This window comes from Heteronotia binoei, chromosome 2 (genome assembly GCF_032191835.1).
Source record: "Heteronotia binoei isolate CCM8104 ecotype False Entrance Well chromosome 2, APGP_CSIRO_Hbin_v1, whole genome shotgun sequence".
Classification (NCBI taxonomy): Eukaryota; Metazoa; Chordata; class Lepidosauria; order Squamata; family Gekkonidae; genus Heteronotia; species Heteronotia binoei.
In genome coordinates, this window is record NC_083224.1 from 22,628,799 (window position 1) to 22,646,904 (window position 18,106).

The 18,106-nt window shown below is 44.4% G+C and overlaps 1 protein-coding gene across 1 annotated transcript in view; it reads left to right on the forward strand.

Annotated features, from left to right (window-relative positions):
* The window catches only part of LOC132566023 (zinc finger protein 420-like), a 58,318-nt gene that overhangs the window by 23,558 nt on the left and 16,654 nt on the right, over nucleotides 1–18,106 (forward strand). The window contains exon 2 of the mRNA XM_060230673.1: nucleotides 2,598–2,712. Within this exon, the coding sequence (XP_060086656.1) occupies nucleotides 2,598–2,712 (115 nt within the window). The remainder of the gene's footprint in view (nucleotides 1–2,597; nucleotides 2,713–18,106) is intronic.

The following is an 18,106-nucleotide window of genomic DNA, read 5'->3' on the forward strand; positions in this document are numbered from 1 at the left end:
AGGTCTTGATTGAGTCAGTCTATCACATCTCCTGCTGCTTTCTACTTTTATTAGCATTATTTGATCTAGAACCCACTTATTTGTCTTTTTGGCAGTCTGCAGTGTTTGTAGAAATGCTAAACTCTCTTCCAACACAACAAAGAATCAACTTTTTTTCATGTAACCTTTTTTCCTTTTCCGACTTTCATACCCTCAATAGTAGTGGGGTATACTGCGGCACAAATAACCTTTCTTAGGGTCACCAATGGGTCACTTAGGGTCCTTACACTGAAGAATCTTTTCTAGCTTCTTCTTAGCTGATTTCTTCTTTGCAGCCTCCCTTTTGGTTGATAGTTAGAGTCCAGTGGCACCTTTAAGGCCAACAAAGTTTCATTCATATGACGTTTCCTGTGCAATCACAGTTCTTCAGATACAATGAAATGGAAGAAAACCATCCAAAGGTACACACATGGCTGAAAAGCAAATCAGCATAACATGATGAAGATTTTCAGACAAAACAGGAACAACAAGCCAAGCATACAGAGTCAACAGCTGTATGGATCCAGTTAAGGGGCAACAATTGTTGAACCAATAAGTATGTCAAAATAGGAGATAAGAGTGGTAGAGAATCTTTCCTAATAGTGGTGAAATTACGGTAACTGAGATTCCGCAGGGCCAGTGCCTGGGTTTTTGTTTCCTAGGTGAGCTGCCCACTAGCGCCCCCCCAAAGAAATTTTAAAAACAGAGAATTGTAAAAGAAATGAAGAAACTTGAAAAGATTTACATTTTTAATTTACAGTTTATTATTTTAAATTTTAATTTTTAAAAAAAGAATTGTGAGATTAAGCAATAAAAATTGTGAGAATACTACTTGATTCTTTTAGCTGGAGGTGCCAGGGACAAGACCTTCACATGACCATTTCGACTTGATCCTTTTAGTTGGAGGTGCCAGGGACAAGACCTTGTGCATGCGAGAAAGGTGCTCTACCACTGAGCTATAGCTCCCTCCCAATGGCTATGATAAGTAGAGTAGGAGGGATGAGTGGCGGCATACAACTTCAACAGGAACTAATTTTTAGAAACTGCAGTTGGCTCTTCTTTAGCTTTTACAATTAGTTAATTTACCCCTGCTGGGCTCGAAGGAGCGCCCTGCAAACGCACTGTCTGCTTTTGCATTTCCCGGGTCTGTAACAGACCTAGGGAACGCAAAACTGGCCGGGCAGCATCTGCGTTCCATGGAGCCTACTTTCCATTGGGGAAGACAAGCTCCAAGGAGCACACGCACCGTGCATGGGGAGAGGGGGTGCCCTAGGCGGCTGTCTACATGCCCTACTCCCACACACTGGCCATGCTCAAGCGTGAAGGTAACAAACAGCATTTTGTTCTTTTAGTTGGGCTGGGGTGTGCAGTATATTTCAAGTTTCATTGCATTGGTTTTGAAGCCAAGGAATAGAAAATCTTGACCAATTTCAGTTTCTCTATAACCTTAAATTTCTGTAATTCTCCACTAGTCATTATTTTTATCATCCTGATGTTCAGCTGTAATCTTCCTTTGGCACTTTCTGATTTAGCCTTCATTAGTAGTTATTTCAAGTCTTCGCTACTTTCTGCTAGTAATGTGATGTCATTGCATATGTCAGATTGTAAATGTTCCTTCCTACTGTTTTCACTCCACCGTCATCTAAATGTAACCCAGCTTTCCGTATGCAGTGTTCTACATATAGATTGAAGAGACAGGGAGATAAAATGCATCCTAGTCTGGCAAACTTCCCAATTGGAAACCATTCTGTTTCTCCATATTCTAACAGTGGCTTCTTGCCCAGAGTGCAGGTTGTACATCAAAACAATCAGATGTTGTGGCACACCCATTACTTTAAGCACCAACCATACCTTTTCTTCATCCCAACAGTCAAAAGCATTGATGTAATCTATAAATCACAAGCTGGTTATCTTTTGAAATTCTCTCCTATGCTCCATTAACCAACTTAAATGTGCACTATGATCTCAAATGCGTCTTCCTTTTGTGAATTCAGCTGGAACATCTGACATTTCTGTTTCGATATATGATAACAGTCCTTGTTGTGAAATGCTAAGCATCACTTTACTTGAATGAGGAATTAATGCAGCGGTCCGACAGCTACTACAGTCTTTGACGTCTCCCTTTTGTGGAATTGGAAAGTAAAGTGTTTCCAGGTTGTGGGCCATTGTTTTGTTTCCCTCTTTCATAGCAGATTCTTCTTAAGAGTTTGATAGGATTCCTTTTCTGTGGTTCTGATACCCCATCTACTCGCGGTGATTTCTTTCTCCCAATTGTACTCAGTGCAGCTTTACTTTCTAAAACTCTTCCTTCTTGTTCAGAAGATTATACTTGAAAGAAATCTGTCCTCCTTTCATCTCTTATTTATATTCCTTCAGTATATTGTTCCTATCTTTCCTTAGATATTTCTACCTCTAGATAGGTCACTAGGCTGGGAAGAAAACCCAGCTCTGGTTCTTGCCCTGTGGTTATAGCAGCTCTGATGGAGGAGTCAGTGATGAGGAGTCTGGGAGAGGGTCAGGATCCATCTCTCTCCCGGTTCCATTCCTTCTCTTATCCCTCTCCCTTTCTGTTGTTGCAGATGTGGGGAGGATCCATGAAGGTGGAAGTGAAGTTCTCTGAGGCAGAAGGAGCTCCATCAGAGGCAGGTCAGAGGGCACAGGCCCAGGAGCATGCCCAAGAGACCCTGTCAAGTGGTAAGGGGGCCTCCTGCCCAGAGGGGATTGGGGCACTTGTTAGGCATAAGGTTCAGGACAGGAGAAAAGGGAGATACTTCTGAAGACTATGTAGAATAGAGTTTTGGGAAATAGTGCCATATGATGTCATGGTGGCCACTCCACTTTAAGGGGAAGTATACAAATTCACAGAGAGCAATTCTGTTCTTATTTATATCAATGGAAATATACATATCTCGCTATCCTTCCATTAGAAAGACTCCTTCCTTCCATTGGAAGGACTCAACGTGGCTCAAAAAAAAAAGGAAGACAAATCTGGGTGCAGCTGTGAGCCAAGGTGAATAAATGGAACCTCCATGTTCTCCTGACCAGCATGGCCCAGACTTAACCAAGGTCATCATATCTCAGAAGCTAAGAACGTGGAAGCAAAGTGCTCTGAGGCAGAAGGAGCTCCGTCAGAGGAAGGTCAGAGGGCGCAGGCCTAGCAGCGTGCCGAAGATGCCCTGTCAAGTCGTAAAGGGGCCTCCTGTCCAGAGGGGATGACGGCACTTGTTGGGCACAAGGTTCATGACAAGAGAAAAGGGAAATACTTCTGCAGGCTACATAGGATGTTATGATGGCCACTCGACTTTAAGGGGAAGTATACAGATTCATGGAGAGCAATTCTATTCTTATGTGTATCAATGGAATTATGCATATCTCACTATCCTTCCATTAGAAGGACTCAAGATGGCTCAAAAAGAAAAGAAAGACAAATCTGGGTGCAGCTATGAGCCAAGGAGAATTAATAGAACCTCCATGTTTCCGTGACCAGCATTGCCCGGCCTACCCAAGGTCATCAGATCGCAGAAGCTAAGAATGGTCAGCCCTGATTAGTTTTTGGCTTGGGAGATCTTCAAAGAAATTCAGGGTTGCTTTGCAGAGGCACACTGCCTCTGAATGTCTCTTGCCTTGAAGAACTGGAGTCACCAAAAGTCAGCTGTGACTTGACAGCACTTTAGACACACACACGCACACAACAGACACACACTGTTCTAGGGCAGCAAATCTAAAAAAGAAAAAAGAAACATCGCCAGAGGCCAGTAATTTGGGCTCTGTGTCCCATTTTGAATACTTTTCAGGGGCATCTGGGTGGCAACATTCAGAAAGAGGACACTGGATTAGGGAGGCCAGGCCATGGCCTGGCCCCCCTTTGAGGGTGGAACACAGGGTGATGCCATTTTTATGTCTTGCCCGTTCAAATACCTGCCTGTGAAGTCAGAGCATCAGCAGACGCTCTGGAAACATATTGGCAGCACCCTAGAGTTTTAGCTGATGTGCTAAAATCACATGACTTTAGGACTGCATGCAATGGCTATGTGTCCTGTCACATGATTTCCAGTTACTTGTTTTTCTCCTGCCAGTCCAGACTCCAGGATGGGTAAGAAGGTCCAGGAGGTGCGAGAATGCCAAGCCTGGACAGCAGGGATACTGGAACCATTTATGCTCCCGGGTTCACAGGGCACATTTCAAGTTTCACAGACATTTGCAGTGTGTTGGCAACATTTATAACCCCCCCTGAGGTTCATGGGCACCTGGGGCTTCTATTCCACCTCTCCCACTTTGCTAAAAATTACTACCAATTTTCTGTAGCATAATGAAGAAAAGTTTTCACAACCCTGAGAATTGGGATGCATAAACAAAATTGAGACAAGGAAACAAAATAGGAATTTGAGGCTTAGATTCTTCCTTTCCTTTCTGTCTTCCTTGCAGGCAGTGAAGAGATGTTATCAAGCCATTTTCTTTGGAGAGAAGTGGAAACGCCTCCTCGACCTCTGGTCCAGGTAGGGGGGATGGATGGGAGATAGCCAGGGCCCTTGTTCCTTTATTAGGGAAGCTTTGGCTCCTGCTGTCTGAGGAACAGAGGCTCTGAACAGCACTGCCTTTACACATACTGAGTTCTGCATCCTGCACCCTCACAGACTACCCCGTGGAGAGTGTACTCTCAGCCGGGCGTGATCTGTGATGAGGGAATCTGTTTTTTCTTTCAGTCTCCATTTTCCTTTGAGGAAGTGGCCGTGTATTTCACCATGGCAGAGTGGGGCCTGCTGGATCTGGGCCAAAAAGCTCTCTACAGGGAAGTCATGCTGGAGAACTATGGAAGTGTGGCTTTTCTGGGTAAGAATCTTTCATAAGTGCTAAAGGTGCGAATCACTGCCATTGGGATGATGCATGAATCAACAGCAATATATGCTTGTGAGGCCAGTGCAACTAATTGGCTGTCACTGGGTGCCTCAAGAAGTTGGGTCGGCTATGAAAGTGTTGTTCAGCATGGTCCAGTAGAGTGATAGAAGCTACCCAACTGGTCCATGTGCAGCTAAGGCCAGTGTTTTGTCCATCACCCAAGCCAGAGAAGGTGACCGTGGTCCAAGAACAAGGCAGGGCTGAAAGACCCTCAGAAAGACTCTGGACAGAGCCTTTTCCTCTTTCTTGGATTTCTTCCCCTCAGAAAAATTATCTATCTCCTTTCCCTCTCCCCTCTCCCTTTCTCACAGAAGCCAGGAATGTACAAGATTTTTCATTAGAGACAGACAAAGACCTTGCATCTGAAGAGTGGCTGCACAGTTTCTCTGGAAAATTGGAAGGAACAATTTCCTTGCCAAATGAGCTTGCAGCAAGTGGGTATCCTTTACAGCCGGGGTGTTGGACACATTTGTTATGAAGGCCAGATCTGACATAAATGAGGCCTTGTCAGGCCGGGCTGGGCTATATTGGGTCAGGCCATATATGTACCAATTTAAGATTAAGTAGCACAGCTGGGAAAGACAGAAGGCAAAAGAAGAAGGGGACGGCAAAAGATGAGATGGCTGGACAGCGTTACTGATGTAACAAACACGAATTTGAGCAGACTTCGGAGGTTGGTGGAAGACAGGAGGGCCTGGTGTGACTTGGTCCATGAGGTCGCAAAGAGTCGGACTCGACTGTGCGACTGAACAACAAAAAAAGCAGAGAGATAAACTTTTTAAAGGACACAGATAAATACAACTTAAGATTTTAAAAAAAACCCTTAAAACATTAGCGTTTGTTGGTCTTTGTATTTCTCTCATGGGTGCTTTCTTTGTATTTCTCCCTCTGGCTCTTTCTTTCCTTCCCCAGGGAACAGGAGGGGGAGGAGCCTCAACCAATGGAGAAAATCGAGGTTTTGTTCTGTAGCTCCTGTGCAATTGAGCAAGCCTGGCAAAGAAAACTTTTATAGAATCATAGAGTTGGAAGGGACCTCTAGGGTCATCTAGTCCAACCCCTGCACAATGCAGGAAACTCACAAACACTTCCCCCTAAATTCACAGGATCTTCATTGCTGTCAGATGGTCATCTAGCCTCTGTTTAAAAACCTCCAAGGAAGGAGAGCCCACCACCTCCCGAGGAAGCCTGTTCCACTGAGGAATCACTTTAACAGTCAGGAAGTTCTTCCTAATGTTGAGCCAGAAACTCTTTTGATTTAATTTCAACCCATTGGTTCTGGTCCTACCTTCTGGGGCCACAGAAAACAATTCCACACCATCCTCTATATGACAGCCCTTCAAGTACTTGAAGATGGTGATCATATCACCTCTCAGCCGCCTCCTCTCCAGGCTAAACATCCCCAGCTCCTTCAACCTTTCCTCATAGGACTTGGTCTCCAGACCCCTCACCATCTTCATCACCCTCTTCTGTTATGCAGAAGAAAGCAAGAGAGAGGGAGAAGGAAGCAGACAAGAGCCAGTTGCCTAGGGGCCTGTTAGGAGCCAGATTCTGCCCCCAGGCCGCATGTTTGAGACCCCTGCTTTACAGTTATGCCAAGGGAATTGGAAGGGAATACCTATTGAACCTTTCCTTTTCACTTCTAAGCAACTCTTGGTTTTGTAGAATTACCAAGACTGGTGGGTAAAAAGGGAGAGAGGCCTTCTGGAGGCTCAGAAGATCCTTTTGGGGCTTTGCTCACTTTGGCTCTTGAATGGCCACACTAGCCTTAAATACTGGATGCGGCAGTATTTAAAGATAAAAAAAAGTAAAGGTAGTTCCTTGTGCAAGCACCAGTGTTTTCACGGCAGACTTTTTACGGAGCGGTTTGCCATTGCCTTCTCCAGTCATCTACACTTTCCCGCCCAGCAAGCTAGGTACTCATTTTACCGACCTCGGAAGGATGGAAGGCTGAGTCAACCTGGAGCCAGCTACCTGAACCAGCTTCCGCTGGGATCGAACTCAGGTCGTGAGCAGAGGGCTCCGACTGCAGTACTGCAGCTTTACCAGATAGGAAAGGACAAAGGCACATCACCCCTTTCCTTCATTCTTCATATGGATGCCTTTAGGCCTTCCTATTAGTTGGAAATGAGTCTGAGTGCTTCCTTAGGAACTGTTCTACCTTGCAGAGGTGTTCTGCAGCAGGTAATCCCACTAAACACTTCAACCCAAGGGAACTGGCTTAAGTTTAAAAACACAACAACCTCTGTTATCACGAGGTAGATCAATCCTCACCCCAAGAGGGTGGAAGTGTGTGTTGTTGAAGAGATTCAGTAGTGAATACAGAGAAAAATTCTCAGTTGAAGCACAGGTGGATAATCCACAAGAGGATAGAGAAAGCGCTGCAGCAACCTCTAGTCTCCCCAAGAGGCAAACAACCAACTCCTTCCCAAAGGCTTAGTTTCTTCCACCCCCTTGAGGTAGTAAAGCGTCTGCCACAGAAAAACAGACACAGAAAAGCCAGGAATACCTGTCCACGCAGTGTGACCCCAATGCCTGGGTTTATCGAAAGCCAGCCAGCACGATCTCCTCCATCCCCAGGGAAGAGGGCTAACAACAATGACACCCCTGTGCTGCGCTAAGGGTCTGCCAAACTAGCTCCCCCTTGTTTACATTACATCACCCCAGTCACACTGAACACGTATCGTATATCTGCACATTCAGTGCATGTTCCCTGAGTGTTTCAGCTGTTTTGGGAAGATGAAACAGGAGTGACTCTTTTGAGGCCTTATCTGGAATTTTGGGCACTGTGTGTTCCTCTGGGATGGGCTTCCAGAAGCTCTTACTCTACTGTAACAAATTAATGACCCTGAGGCCCCATAAGGCAGTCCTCTGGCTGTCTCTTGCTGACAATATGAAATGCATCTCTCAGATAAAAAGGCTGACTCGGTGCTTCTAGGAAAGGCAGAAATACCTGGGTGATTTATTTAATCGAATTTATATTTATTTATTTAATCAAATTTATATCCCGCCCTCAGGATTCAGAAATTGCTGTGCATTAGAGAGTATAGTGAGCCAGAGAATCCAGCTAAGGTATAGAGAGTGGCTCGGAAATAGAAAGAAAATGCAGCTGACCTTAGAGAAAGGTGGCCCAACAATACAGGGTTGGTTTTCTCATTGGTCATCACTTGCCCCCCTAACAAATGGCAACTCGTCCAAAAAAACATGGGGGTTCCCCTCTGAACTGTGGGGTTCATTTGGTTAGTTCCACAGAAAATGTGTATTTGGGGGAGGCCAAAAACCAGCTCCTTCTGGCTCTCTTCACAACTAGAAGACAAATTCTCAGTGCAGTTGCAGGACTAGATATCATGATAACATCTTGTATTTAATTGTCAAGAGCGGAGAGTTGAAAGAACTGTACAGCAAGTCAAATAGGAGCAGTGGGGGAATCATTCTTTGCCACCTTCCCACTTAAAATACATACAGGGAGTCTGAGGAGAGGAGGGATGGGAAGAAAACAAAGGGCGTTTTCGCACAGGGCTTACCCCGGAGCGACGTCCCTCTTCACCGCTCAGCGTCTGCGCGGATTTTGCACCAACTGCTCCGCAGAACCCGTAAGAGCCGCAAAGAGCTGTGGCTTTTGCGTCGCAAATGTAAAGTTGGTTTTTGGCAGTTTACATTTGCGACGCAAAAGCCGTGGCACTACACGGCTCTTCCGGGTTCTGCGGAGCAGTTGGTGCGAAATCCGCGCAGACGCTGCGCGGTGAAGAGGGACGTCGCTCTGGGGTAAGCCCTGTGCGAAAACGCCTAAAAACAGCTATATGAGAGAGCCAGGCAGGGATAAGGTTTGGTAGGAAATAAGATCTTATAACAGAAATGCAGACCAAGGAGTTAGGAGTGCCTGACTAGTGGCTTGGCTTCACACATGGGTGCTGATAGAAACTCCTTATTTCAGCAGCAGATGTAGAGGAGACAGCTGGGGAATTCCAGGGGTTTTCTATGGAAATAGTCAAGAACGAAAATGCCAAAGAAAACTATGGAGATGGACCCCAGAGGCAGGAGGAAAGCCACGCAGGTAAGAGGAGGGAAGCGCATTCCTTTCTAAAGAGGCGTCCTCTGAGAAACCCCAGTCCATGTAGAAAGGGCAGTCAAAGAAAAGAAGAAATAAAGGTCTCTGTGTGAACCAGAGAATCCACTGCAGGGAAATGAAAGTGTGGAATTTCCATCTCTGACCTTCAGTTAGAGAATGAATGTCATTTAGCAGATGCTAATTCCCTTAGGAGAGCAATTTTATAACTGCTTGGAGTACAGAAATAGCTTCCATCATAAAACAGGCCTTACTTCAAAACTATACGGGTGGGGAGCCATAAAAACGAGGACTCCCAGTCTGTGTTGCAGGAGTTCCAACCAAGTGTCTCTGTAGCAAAAAATGTATATTATTGTATACTCCAGTGTGTACAACAGGAGGAAGGTACTGAAATATTTGGAGCATGGATGAAACTTCAGGAGCGCATCTGACCTTGTGTGAATTCTAACAGGAGATCTCTCTCTTTATTACAGCAGAAGATGATCAGAGGAATGAGGAGGATGGGGAACTGCATAACCAGTTGCCAGATGAAACCAATAATGAACATGTGAGAAGAAACATCAGGACTGAGGGCAAGCTGAAGAGACAGAAAGTCGGTCATAGGGTGAAGAAGAGGAATAAATCTGTTTCTTACCAAGGGAGGCATTTCCAAGAAGTCATTCACATGTTGGAGGAAACATACAAGTGCTTGGAGTGTGGAATGAAATTCTCAGATCAAACCCAATATAATATACATTTTTCAAAACATGGCTTTATGAAGTCATGTAAATGCTTTCGATGTGGAAGGTACTTCAGATACAAATCACAACTCCTTGTGCACCAAAGGATCCACACAGTGGAGAAACCTTTTGAATGCTCAGAGTGTGAAAAGAAATTCAGTCGTAGTTTCCTCCTTAAACAGCATCGAATAACGCACACAGGTGAGAAGCCATTTGAATGCTCAGAATGTGGGAAGAGATTCAGTCGGAGTGGTGATCTTCAAAGTCATCTACGAATTCACACAGGGGAGAAGCCTTTTGAATGCTCAGAGTGTGGGAAGAAATTCAGTCAGAGTGGCGCTCTTCACCAACATCAAAGAACCCACACAGGAGAGAAGCCTTTTGAATGCTCAGAGTGTGGGAAGAGATTCAGTCACAGTAGCACTCTTCAGCATCATCAAAGAACCCACACAGGGGAGAAGCCTTTTGAATGCTCAGAGTGTGGGAAGAGATTCAGTCAGAGTGGCAATCTTCAAAGTCATCTAAGAACCCACACAGGGGAGAAGCCTTTTGCATGCTCAGAGTGTGGGAAGAGATTCAGTCAGAGTTGCAATCTTCAAAGTCATCAACGAACCCACACAGAAGAGAAGCCTTTTGAATGCTCAGAGTGTGGGAAGAGATTCAATCACAGTAGCACTCTTCAACATCATCAAAGAACCCACACAGGGGAGAAGCCTTTTGAATGCTCAGAGTGTGGGAAGAGATTCAGTTGTAGTGTCCATCTTCAACAGCATCAAAGAACGCACACAGGAGAGAAGCCTTTTGAATGCCCAGAGTGTGGGAAGAGATTCAGCCACAGTGGTCCTCTTCAAAAGCATAGACGAACCCACACAGGAGAGAAGTCTTTTGAATGCTCAGAGTGTGGAAAGAGATTCAGCCACAGTGGCCATCTTCAAAGTCATCTGAGAACCCACACAGGGGAGAAGCCTTTTGAATGCTCAGAGTGTGGGAAGAGATTCAGCCACAGTGGCCCTCTTCAAAAGCATCGAAGAACCCACACAGGGGAGAAGCCTTTTGAATGCTCAGAGTGTGGGAAGAGATTCAGTCAGAGTGGCCATCTTCAAAGTCATCGAAGAACCCACACAGGTGAGAAGCCTTTTGGATGCTCAGAGTGTGGGAGGAGATTCAGCCACAGTTCCTATCTTCAAAGTCATCTAAGAACACACACAGGGGAGAAACCTTTTGAATGCTCAGAGTGTGGGAAGAGATTCAGTCGGAGTGACCATATTAAAAAACATCTAAGAACCCACACAGGGGAGAAGCCTTTTGAATGCTCAGAGTGTGGGAAGATATTCAGTCACAGTACCACTCTTCAAAAACATCTTAGTACCCACACAGGGGAGAAGCCTTTTGAATGCTCCAAATGTGGGAAGAGATTCAATGATAGTAGCACTCTTCAAAAACATCTAAGAACCCACACAGGAGAGAAGCCTTTTGAATGCTCAGAGTGTGGGAAAAGATTCCGTGACAGTAGCAGTCTTCAAAAACATCTAAGGACCCACACAGGGGAGAAGCCTTTTCAATGCTCAGAGTGTGGGAAGAGATTCAGTCACAGTGGCAATCTTCAACTGCATCAAAGAACCCACACAGGGGAGAAGCCTTTTGAATGCTCAGAGTGTGGGAAGAGATTCCGTCACAGTGGCCATCTTCAATGTCATCTAAGAACTCACACAGGTGAGAAGCCGTTTGAATGCTCAGAGTGTGGGAAGAGATTCCGTCACAGCAGTACTCTTCAAAGTCATCTAAGAATCCATACAGGGGAGAAGCCTTTTGTATGTTCAGAGTGTGGAAAGAGATTCAGTCACAGCAGTACTCTTCTAAGTCATCTAAGAATCCACACAGGGAAGACACCTTTGTTTATTTAGAGTGTGGGAAGAGTTTCAGAGTGACAATCTTGAACAATATCAAAGATCGCACACATTAAAGAAGTCTTTTGAATGCTCAGAGTGTGGGAAGAGATTCAGTCAGAATGTCCCCCTTCAAGAGCATCAAGGAATCCAGAGAGGGCAAAAAGTTTCCGAATACAAAGAGATTCAGTCAATGTGGTTACCTTCAACAACATCTAAAAACATACACAAGGAAAAACCATGTAACTTCTTAGCCTAGGGTGTTGAAGTCTTTTGTTACAACAATCTGACAGAAATGTCTCTTTGTTGGGCCGAGCTATGTGTGCCCTACAATTTAATGCCAGGTACCAGAGATGCCCTGTGGTGCAGAGTGGTAAAACTGCAGTATTGCACTCCTGAGCTCTGCTCACAACCTAAGTTCGATCCTGGCGGAAGCTGGGTTCAGGTAGCCGGCTGGAGATTGACTCAGCCTTCCATCCTTCTGAGGTCAATAAAATGAGTACCCAGCTTGCAGTGGGGAAAGTGTAGATGACTGGGGAAGGCAATGACAAACCACCCCGTAAAAAGTCTGCTGTGAAAATGTGAAAGCAACGTCACCCCTGTCGGAAACGACTGGTGCTTGCACAGGTGACTACCTTTACCTTTTTACCAGAGAATAGACTTTAGAAAGGACATAGGCCAACCCAATTAACAATATTATTTTTTTCTTAAACAAAGAATGAACGGCCTTGCAGTATTTCCTTTATTTAGTAGTCTTTGATAACTGACACCTGTTTGTCTGAATTAAGTCAATTTCTGTGCTGTAGTAGTGTGCTGGTTAGGTGCATATCTGTAAACTGAGAATGTACTTTTGATGTATGGACATTTATTCCAGAATAAAGCTTTAGAACTTTTCACATGCATATGTTGTCCCAAACATATATAGAGTTGTAGAAGCAAAAGTCTAAAGGTGGGGGTAATTTGGACCCAAAAAACTGTTAAAATTTACTAATGCCAACTTCAGAAAGCTTATCTTTCCATACAGCACCACACTGCTCCCCCACCTACCTGTAATTTGTAGCATCTTTTGATAGAAGAAGAAGATGATGATATTGGATTTATATCCCGCCCTCCACTCCAAAGAGTCTCAGAGCGGCTCACAATCTCCTTTACTTTCCTCCCCCACAACAGACACCCTGTGGGGTGGGTGGGGCTGAGAGGACTCTCAAAGCAGCTGCCCTCTCAAGGACAACCTCTGCCAGAGCTATGGCGGACCCAAGGCCATGCTAGCAGGTGCAAGTGGAGGAGTGGGGAATCAAACCCGGTTCTCCCAGATAAGAGTCCGCACACTTAACCACTACACCAAACTGGCTGTTTGATAGATAGGAGAGGAGCAGTGTGAATGTCCTTTTTTCCCAACTGTACTGACTCACTATGTATAATCCACCTTCAGAATGCCTCTCACCTTACAGAAGCTTCTGTCCATTTATCTTCCTCTGCTCCTCAGCAGAAGTAGTCCTCTTCCCAGTCTGAAAATGCATTCCCTCACTGCACAATCAACAACTTTTTTTCTCCACCACCCTGGAAGCATTTGTGCTTGTGAAGCAGGGTTTCTTCCCCATTTAGAGAGGTTCACCCAAAATCATACACATAGAATATAAACTCTCCAAGGAACTGGAGCCACTGCCCTCATCAGTAGCTGAATCGACCACATAAATCATGAATCCTCCGCGGATTCATCAGCCACCAGGCCTCCTGAATCTGTCCTTTTCTTCCACCACGTTGGTGTAATTCATCCACACCAATCCACTCTCCGCCAATTTCAAACCTGCAGCCACTCTTTTACTTGCAGTTCATTCCCACTTAGAGACCTGACCTTCCACAAAGACACATATACTCCTTACAGTGCTGGTGTTCATGCATGGAGACTAACAACTAGGGGACCCAGGTTCATAAGCCCAACTCTGCCGTAGAAATTGCTGGGTGACTCTGGGCCAGTCACTCACTTTGCCTAATATACCCCACAGAGTTGGGCTTATGAGCCCTGTGTGAAACAATGGTGATATCAGGGTGTGTGGGCTAATATGCAAATAAGTTCATGCTGAGCTTTTTCTCCAAAAAAAGCCCTGGAATAAATGTCAGTTGTTTAAGAACTACAAGACATGAATATCAGATATTCGAGGGAAGGAAGGAAGGAAGGAAGGAAGGAAGGAAGGAAGGAAGGAAGGAAGGAAGGAAGGAAGGAACTTTAGCTTTAAATGCCTTCTCCAGGTCTGCCAACAGGGCAGTGGGGGCTTCATGGGGAGGGATGGTGGCTCAGCGGTAGAGCATCTGCTTGGTAAGCAGAAGGTCCCAGGTTCAATCCCCGGCATCTCCAACAAAAAAGGGTCCAGGCAAGTAGGCATGAAAAACCTCAGCTTGAGACCTTGGAGAGCCGTTGCCAGTCTGAGTAGACAATACTGACTGATGGACTGAGGGTCTGATTCAGTATAAGGCAGCTTTGTATGTTTATATGTTCACACAAAATGTATGAATGAGCCACATGTGGCTCCTGAACCACAGTTTGGCCACCCCTGGCAATAGCAAGCTTTGTCTCTGCCTAAAACAGCACTTGTGTTGCAGAGAAAAGTGAAGAAGATGGTATTCTCCTTCTGTTTGGGTTGGTTCTTCTCTTCCATGGAGTGTGCAGCTTAGGGAGGGATGCACAGTGATGGAAGACGTGGAGACATTGCTTGCCAGGCAGATCAGCCAAATGAACCCTGTTCATCAACAGAGTAACAGAGGTCACAAGCAGATTGCCCTTACATCCAGAAGTGGGCAAGCAAAAAGATGAATGGGATAGAGCCCTTTCCTTCGAGTAAAGGTTACAGAGTCTGGGAATTTTCAGTGTATATAAAAAGGTGACTAAGCAGCAGGCAGACAGAGAGGTTAAAAAAAATTCTGCAGAAAGTAGAGAAAGTGGGTAGAGAGAATTTTTGTCCCTTTCCCACAATATTCAACTCAGGGGCTTCCAGCAAAAGTACCTCTTTACTCCACGAGTGACTAAATTGTAGAATTCATTCATTGAGAATTTAATGATGGCCACAGACAAAGAAGGCTTTAAAAGAGAATTAGACAGTTATGGGGCAGAGGGCTATCAGTGGCTACTAGTCAATTTAAGTAAAAGGGGTTTTCAGATACAGAACCAACAAACCTCTGAACCCCAATGTTTGGAAGCAGCACCTGAGAAAGGCCTTTGCCTCTATACCGTGTTTGTTGGCCACCCAGAGCAGTCGACTACGCACTGTGTGAAACACGATTCTGGACTATATAACTTGAGAGCCCGTTTGGTGTAGTGGTTAAGTGCGTAGACTTTTACCTGGGAGAACCAGGTTTGATTCCCCACGCCTTCACTTGCAGCTGCTGGAATGGCCTTGGGTCAGCCATAGCTGTCGCAGAGCTGTCCTTGAAAGGGCAGCTTCTGTCAGAGCTCTCTTAGCCCCACCTACCTCACAGGGTGTCTGTTGTGTTTTGTGGGGGTGGGGGGAGAGGTAAAGGAGATTGTGACTGCTCTGAGATTCAGAGTACAGGGGCGGGATATAAATCCAATATCTTCTTCTGTTCCTCACTGAGATGCTTCTGGACTTGAATTGAGCTGTTTTACTGCAGACAGATGGTGGTCCTCTGAAACAATCACTTGCACATCAGTTTTTAACATGCAAGATGCATTGACCAGTAGCTTGGTATGGTTTTGAAGTACTCAGGAAGGCCTAGCGGGATATGAGTTCAAGACCCCCCTGCCGCCACCACCACCACCACCACCACCACCATGAAGCTCACTGGGTAACCTTTGGTCAGTTACTTCATCTCAGCCTAAGTTACCTCACAAGGCAAGGGAGAAAAAGGTGACTCATATTCAATTATTTATAGTCTGCCTTCCTCACCAATACTCAAGGCAGATAGGAGGTTGGAGCACTCTCCCTATAAGGAAAGGCTGAAAGAGTCTGGGACTTTTCCGTTTAGAAAGGGGATGACTAAAGGGGGACAGGATAGAGCTTCCTTCATGTAAGAGCCACATAGAATAAACATCAGATGTTTGAGTGCAGGAAGGGAGGGAGGGAGGCAAATAGATGGGAGGGAGAGGTGGAAACAAAGGAACTTTAAATGTGTTTTCCAAGCTGCCAGCTGGCTTGGCTTGGAGAAGTGATTTTAAGAGAGAAATGCCTTCACCAGGCCTCCTCTTAAGAAGAGAATATTCCCAGCCCTTGAAAAAGATCTTTATTTTGAACATGGAAATGTTCATTGGGCAAAGGGACCTTGACTCTTTCTGCATCCATCTCCTGGTCTTCTTGGGTCTGGTGTTTTTGGAAAATTGTTATTTCAGGCTATAGCCTCCGTACACTTATGGACTCCTAGATTGTCAAGCGCCGATATTTCTCAATAAGCAGTCTTTTGTTTTAAATCAAAGCTGTTTTATTGTTAGAAATTCAGAAGCTGTACCAAGGACACAAGCCTTGGGAGTAATGGCGTATACAGGGTTACACTGTTGCTATATAGGATATTGTCAAAGGTTACATTACAGATGCATACTTGAGTCACGGGTTCAAAGGTTACTAAACACTATCTCTTTTATTACTAAGGAATTTAGGCTATTAAAAACATCTCCCATTCTCACACTTCTCTAGCAGAAGATAAGAGCTGTCTGTGTGAACCTGTGGGAGAGGCGACTTGAAAGTGGTACCAGCCAGGCTATAGCATAAACATCCTTGGGCCAGATGGATTTATTACTTGCCCAATGGTTGTAAATAAGGGGGGAGCAGTAGAGAGCTGGTGACCTGCTGATGATTCATTAATACATGAGCAATCTCTGAATTTATATGTTCCCAGTATTTGTGGTTGTTTAGCTTAGTTCATTCACTGGGGGACCCCTTGTTTATTTTTTTCCGGCCACATACACCCAGACAACACTGGACCTAACAGCATTAATTACACCATCTCAGGCTCATTCACTTGCTCAGCTTCCACTATTATATATGCAATTAAATGTCAACAATGCCCTTCAGTTCTCTACATAGGGCGAACAGGACAAAGCCTATGCCAAAGGATAAATGGACAGAAATCTGACTTCAGGAATTCCAAAACTGAGAAACTGGTAGGAGACTACTTCAACCTTCCAGAACAATCAATCAACCAATTTCAATCAATTTCATTTACAGCAAAAGCCAGCATTCTAAACAAAAACAAATATCTATACACAGGCCTCAGATTCAACAGGAGCTCACAGGAGCACAGCTCCTGAACCTTGCTGAGGGTTCCCCCTTCTCCTCCCTACCTAGTCCATTGAATAGTAGGTGCAGCTGCATAATAATCCCTGGATGAGCTCCAGCACCTATTTTTCTACAAAACGACCCCTGTCTATACATAACCATAAGAACTATCTTTGAAAACATAATAAAGAGTATTATGACATTATTAAAATTGACAAATATAAATAAATGGCCAGTAAGACAGACATGCTTTGGCATTTTAAGCTGCTAACAATTTTCTCGTCCTAAAGGTGAACCAACCAAATTTTGCTATTTTAAGAGTAACTGCAGGATATTTGCCCTCCAGGAGTTGTTTAAGTTGGTGTATTTTTTATTGTTGGTAGGGGGAGTAATCAGAAAAGACAGAAGGGAACAGAACAGAATAGAAAGGGAAATTGCAGAATTACAAGTTATTACGAAACTTGGAACAAACACCTCCCTGGGACCCTGGGACTGAACAGGGATATTGGTTTCTCATCTCATTACATATGCTAAACTCACTCTCACCAAGTAGAGCTATACATCCACTGTTTCACAACATATTTCTCTTTTAGAACAATGTAGCAGAATAATGTCTCTTTTGTACTGACATACTGGAACACTGGATATTGGTTCTCTCATTACATATGCTATACCCATCTTCTACTATATTCTAGTATATTCTTTTGTATTGGCAAACTGGAATTATGTTTATAAAACTATGCTACACGTTAAAAAGTAAATTAGGTGTACAGAAACACCTCTAAGAGAAAGATGTTCTTAGTTTAACCCATGTTTGTAGAGAAATAAAGCAATTAACAGACTACATTTATTACCTTAGTCTAGGTTTCTGCATTTTGTAAGAAAGAATCTGATTCTGTACCTGTGCAAATTTCTTTGTAAGACTGATGGACTGTCAGCCATCATTCTCCAACTCTGACATGTTTATTGCCTTTGTTGTTTTCCCAAACAACTGATACTATCCAGACCAAACTTATGATTCTTTCAGTTTGTTAATTTAGCTATTTTGCTAGCTAATGGATTCCAATTGTGTACTATTTTCATGCTTAATGACTGCCCACACAAGCTATATGCAGCACTGCTCACTGTGCCCCATTTCATCGTCTGACAAAGTGTGCATGCACACAAAAGCTTACATACATTCTGAATAAAACTTTGTTGGTCTTAAAGGTGCCACTGGACTCCAACTCTGTTTTAAGTGGGGACATTATGAAAGTTTATCACATTCTGCAAGAGGTGGAGACAGTGGGCAAAGAGAAT